Source organism: Pogona vitticeps, chromosome 6 (assembly GCF_051106095.1).
Source record: "Pogona vitticeps strain Pit_001003342236 chromosome 6, PviZW2.1, whole genome shotgun sequence".
In the NCBI taxonomy this organism is placed as follows: Eukaryota; Metazoa; Chordata; class Lepidosauria; order Squamata; family Agamidae; genus Pogona; species Pogona vitticeps.
The window spans coordinates 83,956,064-83,983,932 of record NC_135788.1 but is presented as its reverse complement, the minus strand read 5'-3'; the positions used below and the strand labels follow the sequence as shown (position 1 = coordinate 83,983,932).

Sequence of the window (27,869 nt, the reverse complement as noted above, 5' to 3'; positions counted from 1 at the left end):
GGTCATGAAGGCTTCTGGGCACCTTTGGTAGGTGTACCAGCTACAACCTTGCCTGGATAAACTAAATCTGTCCAAACTTACTTCAAGATTAGACTTCTGTAATGCAATTTCAAGATTACTTTTGAAAAGTGTCTGGAAACTGATGCAAAATGTCACTGGAACACCTTGTGTAGGTTTTTTAAAATTATGTGTACATGATTCAAGTTTATTTCCAACAGCAATTCATTTAAGATCCTGATAAAGGTTCTGAGCAGGTAGAATTAGGATATCAGATTGATAATTTTCTCCCATATAAATTTACTCACTCACTGCATTCAGTATCTTTGAAGATACAGTTGGTGGGGATACAAGCACTTTTACAGAACTCTGTTTTAGAAAGTCACCAGAACAGACTAATCTTATGTTTATGTTTACTATTAAAACTATACCTTCACCAACTATTTAGTCAGTGGACATTTTTTCGTTATTTTTATCTGCTGATTCCCATAAGTAATGGTTTCACTGATCTTGTTTGCCTTTACATTTTATTGTATTCAAATTTTAACTCCAAGCAGCCTTAGAAGTCCTTACAAGTGCTCAAATGTAATGAACATAGTTTTTAAAAGTATTCAGTTTTTGTCACATAAGCTTCTGAAAAAAATGCTACACTACTTCTATCATCTCTTCCTCAGGAATCAATTTTTCATCTAGTTTTGGAGTCATTGGAAGTGGCAAGAAACTGTACCTTAACTTCAGGCCTTGCCTGTACTAGAAATTCTGCTTAGCTACCTCTCTGGTTTATGAAGTTTTCACACATAAGAGACACTTTAAAAATGGAAGCAATGAGATCTCCAGAAACTGATTTGCTAGTTAGAACACTCTTTCCTCTGCAGTCCTGGAGCACTGTGGATTTATGCAGCCCTCTAATCTTGTTACCTAAAATGAAGGGACAGAGAAAAGGGAAATAATCTTCTGGCTGAGGCAGTATTTCCTCAGTTGCATCTACTATCTACTCGTATAGTTTCAAATCATCTCCAGTTAACAAATCTCACCTTTCTGAATCACTAGCAGTCCAGTGTGGATCCACTCAAATGATAGTTGCAATTGTTCTTTGTTTATCTAAACAGCCATGAAAAACCAAGCCCTTTTTTAAACATTGTTTATTTAACTGCACGAAGTGGCAAATCAGTAATAGAGGTTATAAACATTATTTTTGGTTGGCTGACAAGCCTGATCAGTAATTCCTGGAATCTTAAATTTTGTTATGCAAGTCCCAAAATAGTAAACCACATTCCAGACATGATAAATGACTGAAGAAGGGAAAAGGGCATACAAATGCAACAAGTGCTAATTTTTAGAAGTGTACTAAGAGACAGAACACCAGTTCTTGTCCAACAACATCAAGACTCTGGTATGGGTTTGGAAATGTCTCTGATTTCCATTCCAGCACTGCTATAAACCTTGCACTTTATTTTGATTCATCTCGGAGACATAATTATCTTGCATAGCTGACCTACATTAGTCCACCTGAGTTGTCCCCAACCCCACAGCACTGGCATAAGTTGTAAGGATATCCACCACTTGTTTCGTCTCTAGGGTCATCCGAGCTTCATTTAGCCAGTCCTGAGCCACTCTCCTGGATTCTCCTTTCAGCTGATTGACAAATTTAGCTGCCAGCTCCAGATCTCCCCGTTCAATGCAGTAAGTTGCATAAGAAAGCAATTTAAATGTGTCCAGGTCTTCAGGGCCAAGCTCAGAAGGTGGCTTCAATTGCTGAGGATGCATCAAGAGAAGGGACTGCAAGTATGACAAGAAGTACTGATATAAGCTGTTTCTTGTCTCATCTATCAAGGCCACCCTCTTAGCCAGCTTTTGGACAGTGTGGAAGCGTGCCCTCAGTGCCTCTTCTGTATAGACTCCACGGCTAAGTGATTCTGGGGGAAGTGCTGCCGTTAAGGCTTGGGTGAAGGCGTTGCCGGAACAGCTTGCTTGGATGGCTTCTACTGCACCCTCCAAAGGTTCAGTGGGGCCATCTCCAGAAGCAGTATTCATGCTTTGCTTTAGAGCTTCAACTGATAGCCATAACTGATGGGCCTTCCTGGCTTCTTCCTCAGCAACGGCATGGCCTGTTACATAAAACATCCCAAAGTTAAACAGGAAAATGATCCAAAGCCACTTCCTATTTAAACACAGTAAATATTTTAAAGGATTTCATATACATTCTTAAGAACAGTTAACAGCAATCCTGTAATGTGGCAGGGCAACAGAAGGATTTCTGTATTACGGTAAGTAAGGCATGATGGTTTAAAAGCACTGAGACCTTAACTAGTAACAATTCAGCTCAACTGTGTAGCCTGGATACTATACATGTCTACGGAGAGATTCTGTATATTTAAAGCTAGAAATGGGTATCAACCACTGGTTCGGCCAACAGTCGACAAGGTGTTCCATGGTTTGGCACACAGCTCACTTGGAAGCAGTGTCCCAGCATCAGGCGTTACCTCTGAATTGGCTCCTGCTGGAGGGGGTGGGGTACTGTACTGCAGAATAACTAGTTGGCCATCAGCTGAACTGATCTCTCACATTAAGTAATATGCAGCACATTTCTGCTGAAGGATAACAATATGTTAAGGAATATAAGAAGCTACACTGAAACAGACCCAGAACTATACTTTCTCTAGACAGTACTGTGTGTTGTACACACCAATAGACGATAGCTCCTTGGGGTTTCAGACAGGAGAGTTTTCCCAGATCTACCTGGAAATGCCATGGAATCTGAACCAGGCATCCTCTGAACCTACAAACACATGCCCACCACTGTGCAACAGCCTTCCTGTAACAATCTTTGTATAAAACCATAGCAGGGTAGCCTATGGACAGGTTGCTTTTCACACAATTTTTGTAACTTGACTTGAAAGCTAAAGATATGGATTGCCTTAGACCATTATGCAAGATAGACTAAGCAAAACCTTTCCAAAATTATGCTTTCCTGAAATAACAAGAACTTTTAAGCTGGACCATTTGCTTATCAGTCCCATCCTACCACCTTCTGTAAAAGGTGAGAGAGAAATCTTTCAAGAATGTAGCCTTGCTTTACAGAGGAACAAGAAGGGTTGGAAGTATAAGCCTCTTCTGAGAAGTAAAAGAAATATAAGTGTTGCTTCCGCCATAAAGGATTAGAAATTAGCCTAAAACATGCTGAACTAGAATGCAATTGCCAGCCCTTTACATCATCCCCTAAGTGTCATACAGTATTAATAAGCTGTAGAGGGATCCAAACTGACAGTGTCATTGACCGTGGCAAATCAACTTCGATTCCTGTCTAATACATAACAGGACCATAATTGTTGCTCTCATGAGGAGCACCATCAAAGAACGGAGAGAGAATCCATTCTGGCTGGAATCTAAGGGGGATTAGAGTCATCTTAACAGTTTCTACAGGTACACCCAATGGCAGCCAGCACTTGTTTATGCACAAGAAGGACCAGTTAAAATACCTTCCCATTCCAGCGCAGGCATAGTGCAATCCAGGGTGGAATTAGTTGCACAGAACTGGATTGGTGGGCTGGGATCATTGGTTTGGCAAACTCAGTTAGCCCTCCAGCCCTAACCAGGTGCAACATCCTTTAGTCCCATTTCTCATACTCACTTTCAACTGCCTGCTCAATTCCTCTCAACCTGGCATATGCTGTGTTGATGTCCAAAGTGAAGTTATCCAGCTGTTCCTGAGTGAGTCGCTTGTATTGCATTTCCTGTTCACTGAGTTTTTCTGACAAGTTCTGAAACACAACACTGGCTCTCAACAGAATATCAGGAAAAGCACATAAATCCAAAAATTAAGAGATAATCTTAAGTATTCATATGCATAAGTAGGATTATATTGAGATCAGCTGGCTTTACTTATGCATGACTATTTTACCAGCCAGTAACGCGAACTACTCACTGAAAAAAGAATGGTTCCTTCAGATATTAATGCAAATTCCCACCTGGTCAAACTGCAGCTTGAGTTCCTGCTCCTGAATCTTGAGAACATCTCTTAGATGATCTGCATGTGCAGCAGCTTGCCGGCGGAGCTGAGTTCTCATTTCACTCTCCATAACTGCTTGAGCTTCTTCAACCTTCCAGAAAGACAAGTAGTAGTAGTAACCATCGTCATCACCACCACCATCGCCATCTTAGAACTGTAGAGCAGAAACTCTATGGATCTTTGAATCCAGCCCTTGTCAAAGAGGCACAATGGGGAACCAAACTCCCAAACTGGCTCTGCAGCCACATGCCTAAAAGCTATATGCGTTTGTAGCTCATATCTCACTAAAACTGTACACATATTTTACTGTACAAGACTAGACACCCCTCTGTTTAGTAGCTTTGGTACTCTTATTAACATCATTTTAGCCAGTGAGGAATGGCATTTAAGCAATACTGTATGTTACTACTGTGTCTACTTCTTCACTACAACTAGGTTTATGAAAGTGCTGTCCAAAAGAGGTTTTACATTGCTATTTGCAAATGTTGGAGTCCACCTCTTTGTTATATGCTTACTTGAAAGAAAGCTATTTTTAAATCCTGTTTGTAGCTAGGTCTGTGCACCTTCCCTTGATGGAATAGTCTCGCATAGAGTGTTTCACTACAAGAATGAACTGAGGAGATAAAAGGCAGTATAAAAAGGAAAATGTAAGAATTCTTCACAATAAACTACATTAGCCATACTTGTTTAAAGGAACAGCTTTTTCAGGGTTTTAGAAGATACACTGTTAAGCGAATAGGTCATTAAGTTAATTTTTAGAAGTGTTCATGCTTATGCTTTAATGATACTTTTGCCTTTGTTTCTTGCAGTTGTAAAGCACAATTTGAAAATGCATTAGCAATGTTAATAAAGACCAGTGATTTAGAGAAACATTTTAAAATTGTAATTAAAAGTGTATTTTATTTATTTTAATTGTTCAAATGCCCAATATTTTAAGAAACCTTATGCGATTATACCTTTAATTTAAAATGTGCTCATTATGGCATAAGAATTTAACTTCTAACTCTGTATCATGCAACAATGTATATTAGTCAGTAGGATCCAACAGTTTTTGATTTTTTTTTCTAGGTTCCACAGGCTTCCGTATAGATTATTTAGGCTAATCTTTCTTTTCCTCCAAATACATAGTTGAGTACTCAGTTCAGAAGATACTATTAGAAAATTCTGCAGTTCTAGCAGACTGGGTTTGTGATTTCAGAGTTACCTACTTATTAACAATAATACAAGGAGGTAAGAAATAACAGATCCACTTTGCCCTATTTTTTCCAGTTCTGATTAAATTATTCCTGGAGTTTTCCTTTCTTCCAGCATGCAATAAAGCTCGATATTCTTGGAAGCCCTACTGAAATCTTAAGGATTTATTTCAATAGTTCTTTGATATGTGTTAATTCCTTTAACGTTGCAAACTTAACTATTGTTACTCTATCTTTCTATAAAAGTCATGCCTTTACTTGACTTTTTGAAAGTGTCAATAAATAAAGAGGTAAAGGTTCCCCTTGACAAATTGTCCAGCTGTGTCTAACTCTAGGGGGTGGTGCTCATCCCCATTTCCAAGCCACAGAGCCAGCGTTTATCTGTACACAGTTTCCATGGTCACATGGCCAGCGCGACTAGACACGGAATGCTGTTACCTTCCCACTGTAGTAGTACCTATTTATCTACTCACATTTTCATATGCTTTCAAACTGCTAGGTTGGCAGGAGGTCAATGAATAAAGGTCATTATATTAAGGTTACAAAAAGCAGCTCTGTGTGTGTGTGTGTTTCTTAGTAATGATTTAAATAACAATTTAAATCTATTTGATTTAAATCAAATCCACTCTTGCAAAAATGAAATTACTGAAGAAAATACAGCATGACCTTGCAAAAATCTGGCAGATTTCCTGTTGCCACAAAATATGGCTAAGTGAAGGCCCATGGAACTCTACTGAAAGCTAAGCCATATTTATTAAAGCATTCATTATTCCACCCACCTACCTAGTTTCACTTCCATAAATATAGCAACAATGACCTCAAATTACCAGATCTGACCACTGCTTCTTGTCAGAATTAGGCACTGGTTTCTGGCCTGGATATGCAACAGATTTCCAACCTGTGTCCAACTGGTTTAATCACATGCACTGGCATATTCAGCTTGTGTGCATTTGTGAGTCAAACAACAAATGGGGCACTATGACTCTGTGCCAGCCTCATCTCCAGAGGAAAAAATTCCTTGCTCTAATCAGCCAAGGGCTGTTGCCTGCTTCTGAATGTTTCTTGACCAGCTCAGCAGTTAATTTTTTCCATGTTTTTGAGAGTTACAGGTCACCAAGAGAACTTCTAGACCACAATGTCTGCATCTCCAGGACAACCATAAAGCCATCTCCACTGACAAAGCCCAACTTGTTAATTCAGCCCTGGAGCTTGTTTCTAGGGTGGATTCCGAAACAATACAATTGGAGAAACGGAAAGTATCTAGTCAAAACTACTGAGATCTGGTCATATTAAGTAAGCAGATTGAATACTATTAGATTTTCTTTTCCCATACATCACTGAGAGATACTGCACATATGTACAAAGACTGATGAACAAAATGCTATGAAATTAAAATAGTTACCTTCTTCTCCTGTTCAATTTGGACTTCACGCTTATGATGTTCTAGTGCCTTCACAACAGCTGACTCAAAAGCCTTTTTGTCTTCTAGTTTCTGTTTTTCCAAGGCAGCTTCAATGTGTTGCTGTTCTCGAACTCTCAGTTCCACCAGTTCCTTAGTGAGCTGATCTATGCGTCGATGAGCATGGGCAATGAGAGAGTTCAAGTCATCTGTTGTCAACTGCCCAGCTAAAGAGAGGAAACAGATACCAGAAGTTTACAATAGACATCAGAACCTTAGAACATATTTTTCTAGATAAGCAAAGCCACATGATTTAGAATATTTTATATTACATTGATTTGTCATACAACTGCATATTTGTGCACTCAAAATACAGTGCAGTGATAAAGTAATATTGTTCATCCAAAAGAGAGCTGCCAGATCCAAAGGCTAAGAAAGGTCCTGTCCATATACAAAAAGAAAAGTATCAAACAAAACTTTTCTTACTATAGTGCCTTCTAATGACTAGGATAGGGAATCCATCTGGGTTGCAGCTAAAATTTCAGGATAACTTTCAGAATATGCACCAAGCAACATTAAACAAAATAAATTTTCAAAGAGGTGACTGTGTTCTAATGTTAATGGACTTATTTAGCGTATAGACTAAATTTCATCCCAATTTCTTTGACATGGAATTTGTCACATTTCTGTGTGCCTCCATCCCCAGGCAAAAGAACTATGGAAAATGGGGTTATAGAATTGGTAGCTTGTTGAGAATCACTATGTATAGAGCCTAATGAGCAGAGAGAGACCACCAATCCCATAACCTTTTACAGTTCCCATGGAGCTTAAAAAGACACACCCACTCTCTCCCTTTGCAAGGGCTCAGGCCTCAGGTGTGTGTACTAAAACTCTTTGAGGACTTGGATTATTTGGCCACACCTGCCAGAATTCTGGCTGTGGGAATCCCTGGTGACTTGTGGTAGTTGTAGTGAAAAAAAAATCTGAAACTCTCATGCCTAACCACTGTATCATAAAAATGTTTGCATGCCATTACATAACTCATATATTTTAAATATTTTAATACAGCCCATGGTGGGAATCAAATTTTATATAAAGGGGCATTATAAATAGATGCTGGCTGGACATCTCGGTGATTTATGTAGTCTCTTGTTTTATTTGTTTACCAATCCAAGTGTGTACCAATCAATAAATTTTAGTTCTCTTGTTTTTGAAATCCATTCCTGTCTGTGTGACTCATTATAGGGAATGGTTGTTGGCAGTCTACCTGAAGTGTGAGAGAGTGTTGATATAGTGTAACAGGCCTCTTTGGTGAAATAGAGAAGGAGGTTGTTACATGATAAAGTGGGGGAGGAGCTGTGTTGTATATATAGAAAGTGAGAGTTTGATGTCGGGGGTGAGAGGAGGAGTTGGGTTCTGTGTGAACACGTGTGGAGAGTCTGTATAAGCTTGAGCCTTTCTTTACCTAATTACATGATATGTGTGTTTTACCAATCCATGTGTACCAATCAATAAACATTTAGTTCTTTTATTTTTAAATCCATTCCAGTCTGTGTGACTCAATTCAGGGAATGGTTGGTGGCAGACTACCGGAAGTGTAGAGGTGTGGTGATGTAGCAACCTTACTTTGTGAGGTGGAAGGAGGCTGTTACATATAAAAGTACATAAATCTGCAAAGCCAGACACTGGGAGTTCAATTTCCCACTGTGCCTTCTGGGAGAAGCAGCAGCCTGCTGCACAATCCTAGGGCACCCACAGAAGAAGAGAACAGACAAACGCTTCTGTATATTCTCTACTTAGAAAATTCTGGAAAGGTAAGTTGGAATCGACTTGACAGCACACAATTGTTGTTATTAAAAATAAATATTTTCCATATATTACACTTACCTACAAGCAGTCATAACACAGTAAAATACATGACACTTTCCTATACTCACACATTCTCTTTCAAATTGGTTAATTCTTTTCATTCTTCCTGCCAAACTATTAAGCAAAGCAGTGGTGGGCCAGAAGGATAGTGCAGGTGGTGTCCTCATAGATGACACATTTGAGACCACTGCTGAATTGCCCATAGTCTGTCATTATGTTACCTTATGTAGTGCCCTTTCTGACCACAGATAAATGAGACTTAACTGTGAAAACCACAAACCAACGGAGGCATGTACGTCTTTGATTCAATACAACTTTTGAGCCAGGGATTCCTGGGATTCCAACAATTGACTGAGAGTTTGTTAATCACCTTCTATCGGAGTTCGATTGAGAGCATATTATCCTACTGTCTCTGTGTATGGTTCACGAGCTGCACAGTGGCAGAGAAAAAGGCAATTCAAAGGGTGATTAAGACGGCCCAAAACATCATTGGCTGTTCACTTCTCTCTTTGGAAGAATTGTATAAGAACAGATGTAAGAGGTAGATATCTAACATACTGAAAGACTCCTCTCATCCGGGATATCAGCTCTTTAAACTATTACCATCAGGAAGGAGATTCAGGGTATTGAAAGCAAGGACAAGCAGATTCAAGAACAGTTTTTACCCAAGTGCAGTATTGAGTTTAAATGCGGGGCCATAGGTTTTTGGTGGAATTTTAATTGCTGAGAGAAAACGGGGTATCTATATTTGGATGGTGAAAGTTGTGTATATTTTAACTTTTTTTTGTAGTGTTGTCCAGTTTTACCTTGGGGAAGAGCACCTCATTTCGTTGCACCCACTTGTGAGCGCAATGACAAATAAATTTCTTATGTCTTATGTCTTTTAAGTCATCAGGTTTTGAATGATCATTTATCATGGGGAGAGTTGACCAACTTTTACATCTAAGACTGGAATACATTTACCCCACATTTGGAAATATTATAATCAATAACATCCTCCTTTACTCCAGAAAGCCAAAGTCCTTAACTAGTAATGGGCTTGAACACAAACAGAAATAATGTTTTTGTGATGTTTTAATTGGTGCAATAGATTTTCTCAGAAGAAATGAAAAGACAGGAAGAAAGAAGAGAAAACTTAGGCCTAACTGTAACCATTTATGAAATTCTGTTCTATGTTCAGCCATCTGCAGAACTATCCTCTGCAGACAGTTCTGGAAAATGCTGATATACTTTTCAAATATAATTATATACGGTTATTATTTATAGTCAAAGCTATGTGATTATTTTCTATTTAATAACATTAAGATCATTTTCTGTTAGTAGCATGTTTAGACTTTATAACCATTATGACTTTTATAACAAAAAACAACAAAGGAAATTGCACACCAACTTGCAAACAAGTTACTACAGATACACAGCAGTTATGGAAAGAAAGAGAAGAACTTACCTAAATCTGTTATCTCTGTAAGGGAAAATGATTTGGAAAAGTTAAAGAAACTTTCAGAAGCAGATCTGTAAGTTGTTAAAAGCACTGAGGACTGCAAGAGCGTAGATATAAGTAGGCAGCATGCATATTAAGAGAACTGAAAGTGTAGAATGGAATGGGTCACCTCTGAAGTCTAGAAGCATGCACATATTTAGAGACTCAGGAAGGTCTAAACTCAGTTATGGCCAGACTTCCAAGCACTTTCCTCTCTGAAGAAATGTCTTCTCTGTTCACAAGACATTCCTCGATCAGAATTATTTTTTTTTGAAGTGTACACATTAGCACTTTCCGTAAGAGGGGGGAAAAGGTGTTGTACCTCCTTGTAAGAGAACCTACAGTATCTCAATCTCTCTAAATTCACAAAAATGTAGCAGCTGACATTCTTTGATCATGGAGTCTTCAATTCTTAATCTCAATATACCGTATTTTTCTGTTTATAAGACGACCCAATGTATAAGATGACCCCCACTTTTCTAACCCCCAAATTAAAAAATTTGAACGATCACACCCCTTTGGTCTTGAAGCCCTTTCATGGCTGCTTTAGGATCAAAGGGGTGCAATCCTGCCACCCTTTCATGACTGCATTACCTACTTCCTAAGTCCCACAGGGGCTTAGAAAGTGGGTAAACAGCCGTGAAAGTGTGGCACACTCGCAACCCTTTGATCCTGAAGACCTTTCATGGCTGCCTCAGGATCAAAAGGGTGCGATCTCATTTAATACTATAAATCGTACCGATCAAGGAAAGACTAAATGTTAACAAAAATAATCATCCTACTTACTTAGCCCTTTCCATCCAGGCTGAACTTCGGGAGTAATACTATCCAGCTCTTTCCGAAATTCTTCTCTTGCCTTGGATACAAGTTCATGGTATTGAGTTACAATTTTAGCTTCTGACTGGGCAGCTTGCACCTAAAGAATATAACGGGCAAGGTATCAAGGCAGGTGTTAAGTCCTTCACTTACAACAATGCATAACCTCCTTGCAACGTGGCAGGAACACGCTTAAAGGAGGGAATAGTAAGACCACTGTTTTAAAAGCCCTCTTTGGAACCCATAATACTGAATAATTACCAATGAGCATCTAATATCCCATTCTTAGGGAAAGTGCTAGAGCAGGTTGTAGCCTCTCAGCTTGCACAATTAAAACTGGTGTGCCAGCTATGTCCATTTCTTGAGAGATCTGGTCTGGCCACTGTGACACCTACCCTAGATACTTCTCAGATGGATTACTGTAACACGCTCTATGTGGGGCTGCTGATGGAAAGTGTCAGGAAACTTCAATGGGTCCAAATGCAGCAACCAGATTGCTGACTGGGTCTGGTTACAGGGGGTCACATAACCCCGTTACAGCAGCTTCACTGGCTCCCAATCAGCTTCTGGGCACAATTCAAAGTGTTGGTTTTAGCCTATAACACCCTAAATGACCCGAGTCCAAGCTATCTCAAAGATGGTATCTCCCATTATGAGCCAGATCAGGTGATAAGATCATCAGGAGAGGCTTTTCTCTTGGTCCCACCATCTTCACAGGTGTGTCTGATGGCAACACAGGAGAGAGCCTTCTCTGTTGCTGCTCCCAGACTTTGGAACTCCCTTCCACAATAGGTCAAACTGGCCCCATCTTTGCTGTCCTTCCAAAAGCAGGCAAAGATCTTTCGCTTCAAGGCAAGCCTTTCCACTGTAACTAGCCACTTGTGTCTGATTTTTAGATGGATGGTTATGCATTACTGCTTTGATTGGATGTTTAATACTCCTTCTGTTTTCCATTATTGTATTTTCCATTTCTCAGAGTGGCATTTTTTTTTAAATAGTATATGTATTGTTCTTAGTGCTAATATGTCTCTTTACTCATTGTTCTTAGCTTTAAATATTTTCTTTTAATAATGTTATCCACCACTGTATATTCATTGTTTTCAACTTCAAATATTGTCTTTCAATGTTGTAAGCTGCCTTGGGTCCTTTTCAAGGAGAAAGGTGGGATAAAAATATTTCAAATAAATGTAAATAAATAAATGTTGAGCACCACAATAGTATTTGTACTGCATCCAGAATTTAACAGTATAAATAAAAGAAGAACAGAAGAGTCGCATGTCAATGGAAAACAGAGTAATAAGATTTCTTGGTCCCCTTTTGCAGACAGCAGAAATAAGGAGCAGGATCATTTGCCTCTAATAAGGTCCCCTAATTGCACATCCAGATATATAAAGAGTTACATACATGCTAAAGAACCTGAATGTTTGCTTCTTTCCCTTTTTATAAATAAAAAGCAATAAAGAAGAATTTCAACTAAGTTTACCTTTTTGACTACTGTATCCAAGTCACCTATCATATGATGAAGATTGTCTTCTGCAGCCAGAACATGTGGTTTGGCCCCAGGAATCTGAGACTTCTTGGCATCATCTATCACTCCTTTCATTTTCTCCAGTTCTTCTCTAAACAAACCAAAAGCCATACATTAGCTATCCCAATATTCCCTACTGCTTCAGCATGAAGACCGAAAAAATAAAAATGTCAGTATGTCACTCATTTCTGTAATCAGTATGATGCAAGAAATAACACAGAAGGATTTTCTGCCAACTGTTTGACAAACCTGACACCAACACTCCAGGGCAACATTTCAAAAAGGATTATATGCAAAATTGAAAATGTTACAACAGAGACTGAATTGTAAAGAAAACAGTTTGCTTCATCAACATACAGCAAGCTTTCTCACAAAGCGCAAAAGATTAAAAATAAAGATACATATAGTTTGCTTAGTCTATGTACACTAGATACACGAATGAAAAGTAAAAGCCAAGACAAAAATGAGTACCTGAATAATTATATTAAAAACTAGCAAAATATTTGCCACTATGATTTGCAAGTCATATACAAATGTCATTCAAAGATACAGAAACTATCATTTTCCTCTGATATATAATTTTCCTCTGACTATAAAAGTGGCTTCAGATATGACTCTTTGGCATTAACTTGGGATGAAGGTTGAACTGAATCAGCAAGAATCAGCATAAAATTATATCTACATAACCCAGTACAGTGGTGCCTCGCTTAACGAGCGCACCGTATAACGGCGAAATCGCATAGCGATTAGGGCTTTGCGATCGCAAACCGATGGCCCCTATGGGCGAAACTCGCATAGCGAAGATCGGTAAGCGTTTCGCTTACCGATCTTCGCTTTGCGACGCCTGACGATCATCTGTTCGGCGGCTCCAAAATGGCTGCCGGAAGCCCCGAAATGGCCGCGCGCAGCGTTTTCGCGCCCTCTCCTACCGAGGGCGCGAAAATGGCTGCCGGCTATGGGAAAACTTCACTGAACTGTGAGTTTTGGAGCCTATTGGAACGCATTAAACTAAGTTTAATGCGTTCCAATGGCTTTCCCCGTTCCTTACAGCGATGTTTTCACATAGCAAGGGTTAATCCGGAATGGATTAACTATGCTATGCGAGGCACCACTGTATTGGGTTGAATTTCTTTCACAGATTTACACAATCCTGTTCCTTTTTATATTTCTAATAAAACAGACTCCTATTACAATTTTCTACCAGATTTTAATGCTAAAGGCAAGTCAACTTACTTGGCTTTTAAAAGGACATCGGCAGCTTCATCAACAGCTTTCCTACGACCCTCCAATGTTTCCTCCAGTGTCCGCCACTGAGCTGCCTTTTTGTCACTTGGAATCTAAACAAACATACAGTGCTTTCAAGTCATCCAGATAAAGGCAACTGTGGCAATCAACCTTGTAGCCCCTGTTTATATGGCCCTTACAAAGGATCACGCCCTTTTTCCTTCACGCTGCCACCAGGTATTCTCCTAATAACAATGATGTTATACACGTGTGCTGCCAAAACTAAGGGTTATTGAACTTAGGAAACAGAGGCTTAATTAACAATTATTCTTTGATTGTCAAGTAAATCATAAAGGTAAATCGCGTAAGAACTGTATCAGGTATTAACACGGATTGGATTATGTATGCAATCACTTTTATTCCAAACTACTATGTACTTTTAATTTCATTCCTGCTTATTCAATATTGTTTAACCTTCTCAATTCCCTCTCTTAACACTCTCAGCTCAATTCTTTAACCCTCTTCTTCTCTCTTCTCAACTCTAACTGCCATTCCACATCTCCAACTGTCTAACTCCGCCCCTCCTGCCCTACCCTTGGCCCCTCCCCTTGAGCTTCTGTGATGGACATGCAGGAATGACGTTACCTGTTGGCATTTCGCTACAGTAACAAACTACCATTTAAGATTATCTCTCGGAGAAGGAATGTAGTGATGAGTTCAATAATATCACATTAATCTGCCTGGGTGGAATTTGCCTCCATTTTCTCTGTTTTATTTTACGGTCATGTCATCTTCTGGTTGCTGCACAATGGTGGAGGGCAGGGTTTCCCTTAACTAGGTCTTATTTTTGAGGTAGGGCTTATGTTATGACCATCTTGAAAAACCATACTAGGGCTTATTTTCTGGGAAACAGGGTATATTCAGAGATAGAGTAAGTATTGTCCTTCCATTTCTAGCTTAGTTACTGACAAGTTGTCCACAGAGCAGCTTTCAAATAGTAGCAAAAAATGGTTATGTCCTGAGCTTGGCTTGATACAAGAAAGACAGCCTTCCTGATATTCCAGATACCTGTCCCCAATGAAGGGGAGTGACAAGCAAGACAAAATGTCAGGTCCGATGTGAGCAATATAAGAAAGAGATGGCAGCACTTGTCAAGCCTAAAAGTCACTACAAGAATCTGTTTAGGGCATCCATTACTGTATAACATGAAAAAAACAAGAGGTATATTCCATCATACCAATGTTGAAACTCTGGATGACTCTACCAGGGGTTTCACATCAACTTCAAACAAGGTATTTGTAACACAAAGTCTTTTGCATTTAAGTCATGGCAGAGTTTCTTCCACTTTGTTTTCTACTGTTACATTATGCAAAGCAGACTAGAATTTGTATCCCTACCTTTTGAAGTTGATGTTAGTAAAGCAAGTTGCAACTCCCCTTCAACAGTAGGACACTAAAAAACAGACATGAATTAAAAATAAAATGTCCAGAAACATAACACAAATGAAAAAAATAACTGAACGATACCCACCTCAGAATTATCCATAGCTTCTTTTACTTTCTGAGTGTGGAGATTAACAGCCTGGACAGCAGCCTCCTGGAGTGTAATTGCTTGCAAAGTGACTCGAGCAGTGCTGCTCAGAGCACTTTCTAAAGTTGCTGCAAGTGCTGTGGAGGAAAGACGGTAAAACTCAGATGGCTCTGACGGCACTTCTCCCTCCCATTTCTGCCCTCAGTTCTTAAATTGAAATTAAAATGCTATCATTCTGTATCTTAAGAAATGCACAACAGATTTTCATCACACTGCAAAGATGATGGATCCCTCAACATTTAAATTTTTTCCCTATACTGTATACAGTATCAACTGCCAAGCAAGCAAGCAAGCAAGCAAGCAAGCAAGCAAGCAAGCAAGCAAGCAAGCAAGCAAGCAAGGAAGGAAAAATGTCATTATAAACATGTTTGGGGTGGGTAGTAAAATGCAGGGACAGGGTCTCAAGTCATAAGACTCGTGAAATAGGACTTATGTTGCACTGGTGATGCAATGCAACTCAGACTCAGCTTGGAACTCAGAACCCACCCACCCCTCCCTTTTTTCTGGGGGGATTTTTTTTAATAGGAACTCGGACGTGGGGCTTGAGACTTGGACCCAAAGACTTGCCAACATCCCAGGCAAACTGGCTAATTAATGAATAATCCCAACATGCAAAGCAAAACATTTGAAATGTTGTAGCTCAGGCATTTTTCATAAAAGACTAATTATATTTCACTGGATATTTTTATATTTCACCTTAAAGAGTCAAGCTACATGTTGATGGGACAAACTACCTTTATTTTGGGGGCTGAGTACAGATTCAATTTTATAATACAGTAGTGCAATGCTTTAAAAAGCCAGGTTCCTTGTTCTTCCAGCTATAAACTACCTATAATTTTCAGTGCCTAACTATAATTTTGCCAAAATACCTGCAATTCTCTCTTGTTCTTCTTTCTCTTGTTGTGCAAGACGAGCTGCAACTTCCTCAGGTGACCTTTCTTTTGCTGCACTCATGTCGCTGTGACTGTGTTCTTTAGCTAATATAGAAGGGTTTTAAAAAACAAACAGGTAAGTAAAATGCTCAAAGCAAAATCAAATTCAACACAAGCTTGTTTGAATAGCTATTTCCATGTCAGTAGGCAACAGCTGCTAGAAGCATAATTTGCCACATAGAATGACCTCTTCATACGGTCTAATTAAAACAGACTACCCAGTGCTAAGAGCTTCACAATTACGAACAGTGCTTTAAGTGACAGTGCTGTCAGGCTATTACACACAAAGGTCAGAGAGAGAATGATGGACAAGGGTAGGGATCCACATTTCAGCTCATCATCTGATAGTCTGATTAAGAGGAGTCCAAGCTTTTCTGTCTGAGCTTTGGCAATACACACCTACCTCAGCACTGATTTGTAGAATTCAGCACAACAACATGGGAAATCCTCACTCCCTCTTTTCATGGTAAGAGAAAGATGCTTGCATTTTGGTTGTGGGATTTCATTTGGCTCCAGAACAGAAAACTAAGGATGGCTGTTTTGGTGATGGTGGTGGTGGGCAGTCAAGGTATTCAGAGTACAGTACTGTGCCCATCCAGTGCCAATATGAGCCTTTGCTCACTAGGCATACTTTTGTATTTCTAGGACTTCCAATTCCAGAATTTACCTAGAATCCTCCAGACAGAATTCTGAGATTGGAGGAGGAGAAACCAGAAGGCAGAGGGGGATGCCTCCCTATGTCCATTTTCTGTTTCACTCCATGAATTTGAGGTGGGAAGAAGAAAGGAAGTCACCCAAGCACTCCATGGAAAGAGTAGACGTGCCACCCACTAGACTCTATGAAGGAGCCTCTCACTGAACTAGCCTTCCCATTGAGCACTGGGATGACTCCCAGGAAGCAGTGAGACTGACGGGACTTCCCCTTCTCAACTCAAGCACATGGAAGACTTCAAAATGAACAACTATTATCAGAATACAGCCCACAAAGAGACTATTATACTGTAGTGAGTTTAAAATTTAAAGGATGGTTGCTTTACAAAGTACAGTGGTGCCTTGCACAACGAGTGCCTCACACAACGATAAATTCACACAACGATGGCTTTTCCTGAAAAATTTGCCGCCTCACACAACGATGTTTCCTATGGGAAATTTTCGCACAACTATGTCCCTTTTCGCTCCTGTAAAAGTGCCTTAAACTGTTTGAAACCTGTTTTAAATGCTTGGCATCGATAGTCCAGCTTGTGAAACGTATGCAAACTTAATTTGGTGTTGTTCTGAGTCTTCGTTAATTTTTGTTGATTTTTTGTTTTCTCCAATGAAAGCCATTGGATGGTCCGTCCAATGGCTTTCAATGGAGAAAACAAAAATTCACCAAAAATTAATGAAGACTCAGAACAACACCAAATTAAGTTTGCATACGTTTCAGGAGGTGGGCTAACAATTGCAAGCATTTAAAACACTTTTCAAACAGTTTAAGGCACTTTTACAGGAGCGAAAAGGGACTTTGCAAACCCATTCAAATGCATTGAGTCAGCTTCAATGCATTTCAACTGGGGAACCGCGTTTCCCTCAGCGATGTTTCCTATGGGGATTTTTGCTTAAGGACGGCAATCCGTTCCAATTGGAACGGATTAACCGGTTTTCAATGCATTCCTATGGGAAATGGTGTTTCACAGAACGTTTTTTTTTTTAACCAATTAACATTGTTGTGCCGAGGCACCACTGTAACTTGGTCCAAGTACAGTTTCATACTATTTATTTGTTTATTTATTTAAAAAAATATTTTTATCCCTCCTTTCTTCTTAAAAAGAACCCAAGGCAGCTTACATAATTAAAAAGACAGTATGTAGAAGCTAAAAACAATAGATATATAAATATTTAAAAAAATTAAACAAGTATTACATTAAAAACAGTAATAAAATCAATACTGAAACAAGCTTAAATTCATTTATAAAACCCTCTCAGATCACCAGTTATTAAAACCTTGCCTGAAAAGAAAGGACTTTGCCTGCTTGAAGAAGGATAGCAATGATGGAGCCAGTCTAGCTTCCCATGGGAGAGAATTCCAGAGTCTGGGAGCAGCAACAGAAAAGGCCCTCTCCCATGTCCCCACCAAGCACACCCGTGAGAGTGGCGGAACTGAGAGAAGGGCCTCCCCTGATTATCTTAAATCCCAGGCAGGCTCATAGAGAGAAGGCTCTAGTTTTTCACTATTTTATACAATTCTTTGAATTTCAAAATTCCAGAATTTGCAAGTAAACAAGAAGCTTTCAGATAAGTAGGCGATACTTAAATCAGGAGGTCTGCGTTTACCTTCAGGATGTATGTGACTTTTAGTTTGTTCAGTCTCCTGCATCCCTGGAGCTGGAACTGACACAGCTTCACCTGTTGCCGAGATTATCTGCGCTACTTCAGAAGATGCTATGAACAAAGGCAAACAGAAATTACAACTCTGCAATGCAATTCTTCTGTACATGTATACACTTCCAGTCCCATTTCACCATTCCACATATATGCAAGTAGTCTTTCTACAACCATCAGCAAACGTCTTTGAATGGAGAAACATTAGATTCTCTGAAGTAAATTTAAAACAACAGCAGGTCACTTAAAAACTAATGTTTCATAAATAAAGCACCCATCCACTCATTATTGCAATTGCCACAGCCATTATTTCTGGTCACCTTTTTTTTCTTCGCTAGCTGCTGAAGGAACTTCTGTTTTACTCTTTGGAGATTTGGATACAGGCTGTTTAGATTCCTTCATTACATCTGCTACAGAGGAGATCTTTAGTGGAGCTGGCTGTATCTGTGGGAGAAACCAAAACACACTATGAACGCACAAAAGTGTACAACTGAAATAGAATCCTTCAAGAATTGGCAGCAATAGAATTACATTCAGAATTAAGTTCTGAAAGATTTGCATTAATCTATATACAAAATAGAACTTGCAAAAATACAGCTATTCCAAATGAAAAGGCTGTTTATAAAAAGCGATTTGCTAACAATGAAAAATGCATATACAGTGGTGCCCCGCATAATGAGCGCTTCGTTTAACAACGAATCCGCATAGCGATGTGTTTTTTGCGATCGTTTTTACAATTGCATTGCAATGTTTTAGATGGTAAAACATTGCTTTGCGATGATCGGTAAGCATTTCGCTTACCGATTTTCACATAGCAATGTTTTAAGAACAGCTGATCGGCGGTTCCAAAACCGCCGCCGGGTAAATAAAATGGCCGCCTGCAGTGTTTTCGCACCCTTTCCTCGCTTACCAGACAGCGAAAATGGCGGCCGCATGGAGGATTTTCGCAGAACGGTGAGTTTTTTGCCCATAGGAACGCATTAAACGTGTTTTAATGCATTCCTATGGGCTTTTTTGTTCCGCCTAGCGGCGAATCCATATAGCGACAATTTTTTCGGAATGGATTATTGTCGCTATGCGGGGCACCACTGTATATCACCCAGTCAACTGGGCCAAGACTAACAGCAAACCAACATTTCAAAGCAACAATATATCCCAATGTCAGATAGTATTTTTAGTGTGTACCTGTCATGTGAGGTAGGTAAGACAAACCAATGAACAACAAAACAAACAATCAAACAAAAAACAGGCATACAGAGATTAACCTTTACAGTGCTGTGTATTATTCCATATACATTTTAAAATCAGAAGTCTGAATTCCCATTATGTTTGTTTCTTTATATGGAAATTGGCCTAGTTGCTAGGTTTCTTGGTGTCAATTTTACCGTATTTTTGTTTCGAGATGCTTTGGAGTCTTGAGCATTGGTAGAAACAGGCTTTTAACTTTGCCTATTTCCCAATGTGGCATAACTCAATTTAGATAGTCTTCCAACTACGCAAAAACAGAATTTCCTTAGGTAACAGAATTTCCTTTCCAAGAATAAAAAAAAGTAAGGAACAAAATTTTAAAAACCCTAAATGCTAAAAAGCACATGGCAGAGGCCAACAGACCATTCTCAACAGACACAGCATCAACAGATTTTCAAATAGATTTTGGCCTACAAATACAACATTTGTAAATCAGAGCAGACATTGACATCAGGGGGATGAAGGAATATGCTGGTCTAGCTATTATTCTGGATCTTATCAATCACATCTTCATTTTCCATTTCCAAAGGGGCTGATAAGTCCATTGAGTCCAACCCCCATATTACAATAGAGCTTTCAATTATATCTTCATCTTGCAGTGATTTTCTGATATTAAAGGCTCTCCACCTATCCTGAGGGTCCCAAAGGCTTCCGAAGGGCAAAAGAGACCTCCGGGGAGCCTTTAATTTAATTAAATTAAAGGTTTCCACTCCATCATCCAGTGTATGTATGTATATTTACATCAATGGGATTTCAGCCATTCTTTTTCATTCTGCCCCCCCCCCCATTTATTTTAGGGTTTCTTAATTTCCTGCTTCTCTGTCCTTGTTTTTCTTACCTGCTTTCTCTAACAGCCTTTTAGAAAGAGCCTAATTAGAACTAGGTATTCACCAAACCCTTATTTTAACACTCTGTATCAGTTTTAAAAGATATGACTTTGCAGGAAGATTTGCTGCAAGAACAGGCACGTTACTTTGTTCCTTCCAAGTAATGGCAAGAATCAACAACCATTTATCAGAAAAGGGATGTACTTGATTGTCCAGATATTGTTTGTCTGTAACTATCAAAAGTCATGGACAGTGCAGCCAATGGAGAATTGCAGTTAAACAAGATCTGCAGGGGACTACAACTTCAGAACAAAAGTATACTACAGCTTCTGAACAGTTTTAACCTTAGGTCCTGGCCCCTCCTGACTGAAGATTTTTGAGAACGTGGGAGTGAGGGAAACTGGAAAGAAAGCAAGTTTACTTGTGCACTCAAACAGCTATCCATCTTATGCGAACATTCTATCTAGCTGCTAAGTTTTCTATCCCTGAAATAATATAATGCATGATGTGCAGTTACTATTGCCATGCCACTTTTAAAATACATTTCACAAAATATCACATATTTCTATAATCCACAGATCAAAACTCAATTGTAGTTATTACAATAGAAACTCAAATCACAACTATTAGCTAATGTTTCAATGGCCTAAAAAACTGAAGGTATCCAGGTTTCTGAACAATGAGAAATCACATTCACATTTTTAATCAAATACAAAAAAAAAGTAAAGTACAATTTTAAATTAGAAAAAAAGTGAGTGTTATTAACTTACTGGCTTCTTTGGTGATGGAATACTATATGGAGGAGGTCCCAGTATCATTTCAAATAAGTTGCTGGAATAAGGAATGGTCTTCTCCACATTTTCTCGGAAGTGTGGGTCATAGTTAGCATATAAGACAGTGCCACCTACTCCTCCACCAACAAACAAGACACTGGCACCAACAATTTTGCCAGCAGAGATGCTGTTTAAAATAAAAATGAATATTGAGAATGTGCTTTGTAAATATATCAATATTGTAGTAATAAAAGTATCTCACTTATATTACCTAAACAGAGAAAGCACCATAAATGGCACACGTCCTTCAAACCTAGTTTGCATGCATGCAGAAAAAAACACTTAAGCTACAACACAAGGCACCATGAGTTCAAAACCCAAGTGATTGGAACATTTATGTAAATAACAAGGAAGTGTGCTCACAGTAAGCTGCTTTGTGTTTCCTTGGAAGCAATCTGACTTGAAAGGAGATCTGATGTTTTAATAATGTATTAATTAACCCAAGCCACCAAATGGAACTTAAATTGCCCTTGAAAGCTCTCGTTTAAAAAGTGTATCTTAATTGAAAGAAATATGCAAAAGAAGCAGTAGCACAAAACTAGCTCCTAATACAATCCAATACTCTTCAAATCACAAATTCATATACTGCAATTTACTAAGAAAAATATGTATAATAAACTGAAGTCTAATTTTTTTTAATGAAACCCACTATATACTAATACATTCACAGAATATCCTGGCAGCATATATGGGCATTCAGTATCCAGGGTCCCTGCTCTTCAATGCTGATTATAAGCAAAGGTATTCAAAATCAACATTTTGAAATTCAAATTTAAAACAAAACCTTAGTAACTTACAAAAAAATAGTAACAAGAAAGGAACCAGGCTAAACAAATTGAAACATGACAGGCATCAGAGTAAAAACACCATTAGCAGTGAAGCCATAAGAGCGAGTTCCACAGGTATGGCAGACAGTGTCTGGATATACAGATAACTTTCATCTGTCCTAAGTGGACAGGCATAATTACATGAGAGGAGGCACTTTGGCATCTCATGCAGTTTGCAACTTATTTTATTATTTTTATTATTTTTACTATTTAGTATTCTCGAAGACTTTCACGGCCAGGATCTGATGGCTGTTGTGGGTTTTTCGGGCTCTTTGGCCATGTTCTGAAGATTGTTCTTCCTAACGTTTTGCCAGTCTCTGTGGCATCTTAAGAGGGCAGGAGTCAGAACGGTCTCCTAACCTGACTCCTGTCCTCTGAAGATGCCGGCCACAGAGACTGGCAAAATGTTAGGAAGAAAAACCCACAACAACCACAAGAAATATTTTGCTCCTTTTAATGAAATGAGCCATCTAACAAAATGAGTAACTCAATGAGCTTTTTTAAGTAGCCATGAATTGACATACCCAGATTCTCCAGAAGTTGTGTATCCACGGTAAAGCAATGGACGGAGTGAACTTCTTCCACACAGACAATTCTGAAAGAGAAAGTATTAAGCTATGCAGCATAATGACTTCATTCAAAACAATTCCACTGTTTCATATTCCATATTGTTCCATTGTTCCATATTCTATCTCTACACCTTTGTTTTCAGTTAAAGTCATATTTCATATAACTATCCCACTATGTTGTTATTGGTCCTCTTACCAGATATCAGTATGTCACATAAATCATTTGTGGCAAACAGGTAGCATGAAATAAGAGAAACTAAATTTTGTTAATTAGAAAAGCTTCTGTGCCTAGTCCACTGCAAACATTTTTAGTTCACCATGTAACATCTGAAAAAACTGTATTAAAACACATGCACAGAATAAGGGATAGATGCTTCTTCAAGTCCTGTTATGAAAATATGAAACAGCACAGAAGGTGGGACCCAATGGTTGAAATGTAGCAGTAAGTTGCACCTAGAGCAGGCCCACTGAATGAATGGAACTTACAGAGAGCTGACTCACCAAACCACCACTGATTCAGCGGGCTTACTCTAGTTCACATACGTCAAACTCATGGCCCGTGGGCTGAATCCAGCTCACCTTGCATTAATGCCTGCTACTGTGCAGCATACAACATGTAGGCACTTACTCAGTCACCCATAATGCTCCACAAAGATGCTGGGAATCTGCCCCGTGGGACCTCTAATCCCAGCATTCCAAACAGTGAAGAGTCAGACAATGCAGCTGCTTGGGCTGCGGTACAGCACTTTGGGAAATGTAGTCCTCGCTATTGCCTACTCCTGTTCTTATCTACTTGCCATTATTTCTAGACTTTGATCATAGACTTTTACTTTCAGAGCTAGTTATTACTTACGTTATTACTAAAACCAGTAATAATTGAATGAGGATAATATTCAATATGATAGAGTACAGTAGATACATTTATATATAGTCTTACAGATACAACCAGCCCTTTGAGGGCAACCATAATGCCGATGCAGCCCAATATGAAATTGAGTATGACATCTCTGCTCTAGTTGCAACTTACTACTAATTTAAGTGAATGATATCCAAATGTAAAAGCTGATGTCTGTATACTAAAAGCAATACCAAAGTTAAGCAGAGAAACTATAATTCTAAAACTTTTACCCTTCAACTGCAAAATGAAACAAGCCTTCTCTTCACATTCATGAAGATGCTGCAATGCTGTATATTTCCACCATAAACCTTCATTCAAATAGGTTTGGAATGACTGTGCAAATATTTTTGTTGTTATGCCAATATAAAGCCATGGAGTCCTAATACATAATCTAAAGGCAAGGAGGGGGTGATAACTCTACTATCAGATCACTAAAAGAATCACACATATGGACCTTCATCAGGCTACACATAACTTATCTGCGGATTATACAATAAAAATTCAAGAGTTCCAAAAATCATGGCTAGATGTTTATGCCAGTTTCAAAATGAAGGCTTGCCTCCTTCTGAAGTACTGGTACATTGCCCATTTTCCACAAGAGAGAGAGATGCCTCACGCTTTTATTAAAGCCATATGTAAAACTCAGACACAATTTAGGAAGTCTGCAATTCTGTGACACATCCCAAACTCAGATTTTCCACCACATAACCTTGAAAATGCCAGATTGGCTAAAATTTAAAATGTGAATTTTTACTTTTAAAGGCTGGACTTAACAATGAAGGAAAACACAAATAACTACTGGTTTCAATACCGTTTCAGTCATATGAAAGAGCTATTTTGTGAAACTGCTATTTAGTTACCACCCTGCAACTCCAGTCTCAATGGCGATACAGTACATTAAAAGAATTATAAATCTGGCTGTGGACCAGAGGTTGGGAGTCTGATTCTCCACTGCGTCTCCAGAGGGAAGAGCTAGCCAGTGCGGTCTTAGGCAAGCTGCACAGTCGCGGGATGCCCCCAGAAGGGAATGCTAAACACTTCTGAATTCTTTCTACCTAGAAAGCCCTGAAAAGGGTCACAATAAGTCAGAATTGACTTGACAGCACATGATTATTATTTACTGTTATGTTCACCATCCCTTTCATTCTGTAAACTTGTATATTATTATCTGACTTCTTTCCTGTACAAGGCCTAAAACACGCAGTAGATTTCTTTAAGATCTAGTAGACAAATTGGTGTACATTTAGGAGGAATGTAGTTCATTTTATATATTCTGAAGTTTGTAAAATGAAGGATACAGAACTCAAAATTTAAGATTTAAAAAGCATGGATTGAAATCCAACATATTTAAACATGTCTGTCCCTTTGAATCAATAGGATTGAGGTTGCCGGCCTATAGACTGCATTCTAAACTGGAAAAGGGTGGTATGTACAAATACCTGCTGCATACAAATATAATACACACAATTACCAGGGAATAAGCTCCACTGACCACAGTGACAGTTATGAATATACAGTACAGGATTGCTCTGTTAATTAAGTCCATATCCTGTATATTATTTATATATCCACACTCCACATACAGAAGCTGGTGCAATGAACTGACAAGGTGCCAATATTGTGCAGTTACATGCTTGATCACCTGATCCAATTGCACTAGCATAGCAGCTTCCATAACTGATAAGTATGCACATATAAATACTGAACAGGATACTGGTCTTCGTTTCAAAATGCGGGCATGCATATAAGATGACCATTACCATTAGAATGACTTTCTTCTTCTTTTTGAACATTCCAGATCAACAAACCAAATCCTGTGAAAGTTATTCAGGATGCTTAAAAATGTTTTGATGGAACATTTTTGTACAGGAGCTCAGAAAAATCAGCAAACTGAAGAATCAGCTACAAGAATGCCTTGCTTAGAACTTTTACTGAATTCAACAAGATGTACAGTATTGTACAGTATCAAGTACACAAAGATCACACTCTTGCAATTTAACAGGACTATAGCTTTGGACATACGGTAATCTTAAAGAACACTGCCATGGCTGTTTCTTTGACTGCCCTTTTTGCTCTATTTTTATATACATCAAATATGGTGTATAGACACATTTAGGCCATCATCCTGTTGCATAACTCTACCTGCAAATGAGGAGTGATGACACCAGCATACTACTGCTAATTGAAGAGTTTCTTTTTTCAATTTCAGTTGTGCACAACCCATACACAATGGTATAGAATGACACACACACACAAATAGATAAAGGAATTATCTAATTAGACACAAATGCCTGTGACATCACTCCAATTATGCAAGCAGAGCTGCACAAGATACTAGCCATAGATTCTGCTATAATGTACAATATTTAGGACACCTTCTGAAGGGAAGTTCTCCTGTCACCACTACTACTTACTTTTCAGCATACTCTGAAATTATCTCTGTCCCACCAGCTCTTTTTGTGCTGCTTCTTAAATGACGTATACAATTAGACAGCTTTCCTTTAATCATATATAAAATTAGGTGGTTCTCAGCTTATTTCAGTTGTATTTTACAATTATTGTAATTTACCCACAGTAGTAAAGAAGAAAACGAAAATATGATTATTAACAAGGAAATAATTTTTGAGCAGTAAAGAACAAGGGATCACCAAGTTCAAATACTATATTTTCCATTTACTTAGTCAAAACTGATCCTAAAACTTTCTTTCTGTATAAGCATTACAGGTATAAACAAAATAAAACAAATAAAAAAGGTAAAACCATGATGGCACCTTAAAGAGTAACTGCTATAAAGTGGTACCTCAGTTTACAAATGCCTCAGTTAACATAATTTTTGATTTACGGACGAAAATCCATTGAAAATAATGCCTCAATTTACGATTTTATTTTATTTTTATTTTTTTGGCAATACGAAACAAGTTTGCATTGTGCCCGGAAGGTTTATAGTGCTGCCCCTGTGCATGCATTCCTATAGAAAATCGTGTTTTGGTTTACAAATTTATCACATTATGAAACGTCCCAGAGAATGCATGAAATTTGTAAACCGAGGTACTAACCTGGCCACTTCTTCTACAACTAAATATGTAAAGAACTGAAGAACACGATGCAGCTGAGACTTTCCTTTTTCCCCCTTGTTTGTGGCAACGACAGTGACCCTTAGAAACTCTTTCCAGCACTAAGGTTAGAGTATGCCACATACAAAATCGAATCAATAATGCTCCAAACTGTGTACAGAATGCTCTTACACCATCACATCCTCCCTTACACACATGCCTAACAGGGGCAGACATTTCCAGGGAGGTAGCAGCACGACCTCCAGACCCTTTTCTTCCCCAAAATTAAACTATACGGAGGAAAGATGAATTACAGCAAGGTCATGCCTTTCGAGGCGACATGAAGGGCCTCTGGTGGTAATAATCTGAATGCCGCTGGTGCCAAAAAAGTCCCCTCTGGCGACTGCCCAACGACTTCGCGCGGCAGCCACGCAGCCGTGGCACAGCTGGAAGAGCGCGTGGGGTTGGGGGAGGCCCTCCTCCGCTTAGAGGTGACACGAAGGGGCCTACAAGTCCCAGCAGCGGCCCTCCTTCCGGTGACCCTGGACCTCGCCTCCTAAACCACGAGAGCGCGAGCCCTCCTTGCACGTGACGGAGCGTTCCCACACGCATTCCACCCCCCCACACGCTGTTGTGTTTTCACGCGCGGCCCGTCGTCCAGCCACCAACGGGCTGGTTTCCAGCCAAGTACCTCAAAGAAAAGGCATCGCTCCGCAATGCACGATGGGAAATGTAGGCTTCATTTAAACCCAACCGTCCTCATCCCGCCTACTCGCCGCTACCCTTCTCGCCGCTCTCTTCCTCCACTGGCCTTACATATATATAGAATATAGCGTGCCCAAGGAGCGTGGCTGTATATATATATGCGTGAATAACCAAGACACTCCCACGTGTTTTTCGTCCTCACAGCGACCAATAACGGCGTCCAGCCTGACCGCGAACTCGGCACGGCTCCCTTCCTCAGCCAGAAGAAAGTACCAGGACCGAGGTCGCTACCTGCGGTCCTTTTCCCACCCTGTTCGGTTCCCCCTTCCCCTTTTTTACCTGAGCTGCTGTACTCCCGGCGCGTTGACAGACCCGCAGCATGATCCCGGCCTCCGAGCGAAGGAGAAAGAGGAGGGTGGTGGCCAAACAGCGATAATACAAGGCGCCACGGGGAAATGCCGCCTGTTCGTCCCCTCAGCTCGTAACCGCCCTGGGCTGGACTGCGTGAGAG

General features: G+C 39.4%; 1 protein-coding gene across 4 annotated transcripts; it reads right to left on the bottom strand.

Moving 5' to 3' along the window:
• Positions 1-184: 184 nt before the first annotated feature.
• Positions 185-27,869, bottom strand: IMMT (inner membrane mitochondrial protein). Of its 4 annotated transcripts, none has more exons than XM_020796044.3 (15): positions 27,698-27,869; positions 22,658-22,728; positions 21,244-21,433; positions 18,719-18,842; positions 18,351-18,458; positions 15,975-16,082; positions 15,046-15,182; positions 13,525-13,628; positions 12,247-12,382; positions 10,734-10,863; positions 9,915-9,929; positions 6,602-6,825; positions 3,966-4,097; positions 3,629-3,758; positions 185-2,105 (listed from the first exon to the last, which is right to left on the bottom strand). In XM_020796044.3, the coding sequence occupies exons 1-15, from the start codon at positions 27,737-27,739 to the stop codon at positions 1,498-1,500; spliced, it is 2,259 nt and encodes a 752-aa protein (XP_020651703.3). In that variant the 5' UTR covers positions 27,740-27,869; the 3' UTR covers positions 185-1,497. The 4 variants fall into 4 exon arrangements, with proteins under 4 accessions (XP_020651703.3, XP_072860136.2, XP_020651706.3 ...); XM_073004035.2 differs by lacking the exon at positions 27,698-27,869 and adding an exon at positions 26,968-27,108; XM_020796047.3 differs by lacking the exon at positions 9,915-9,929.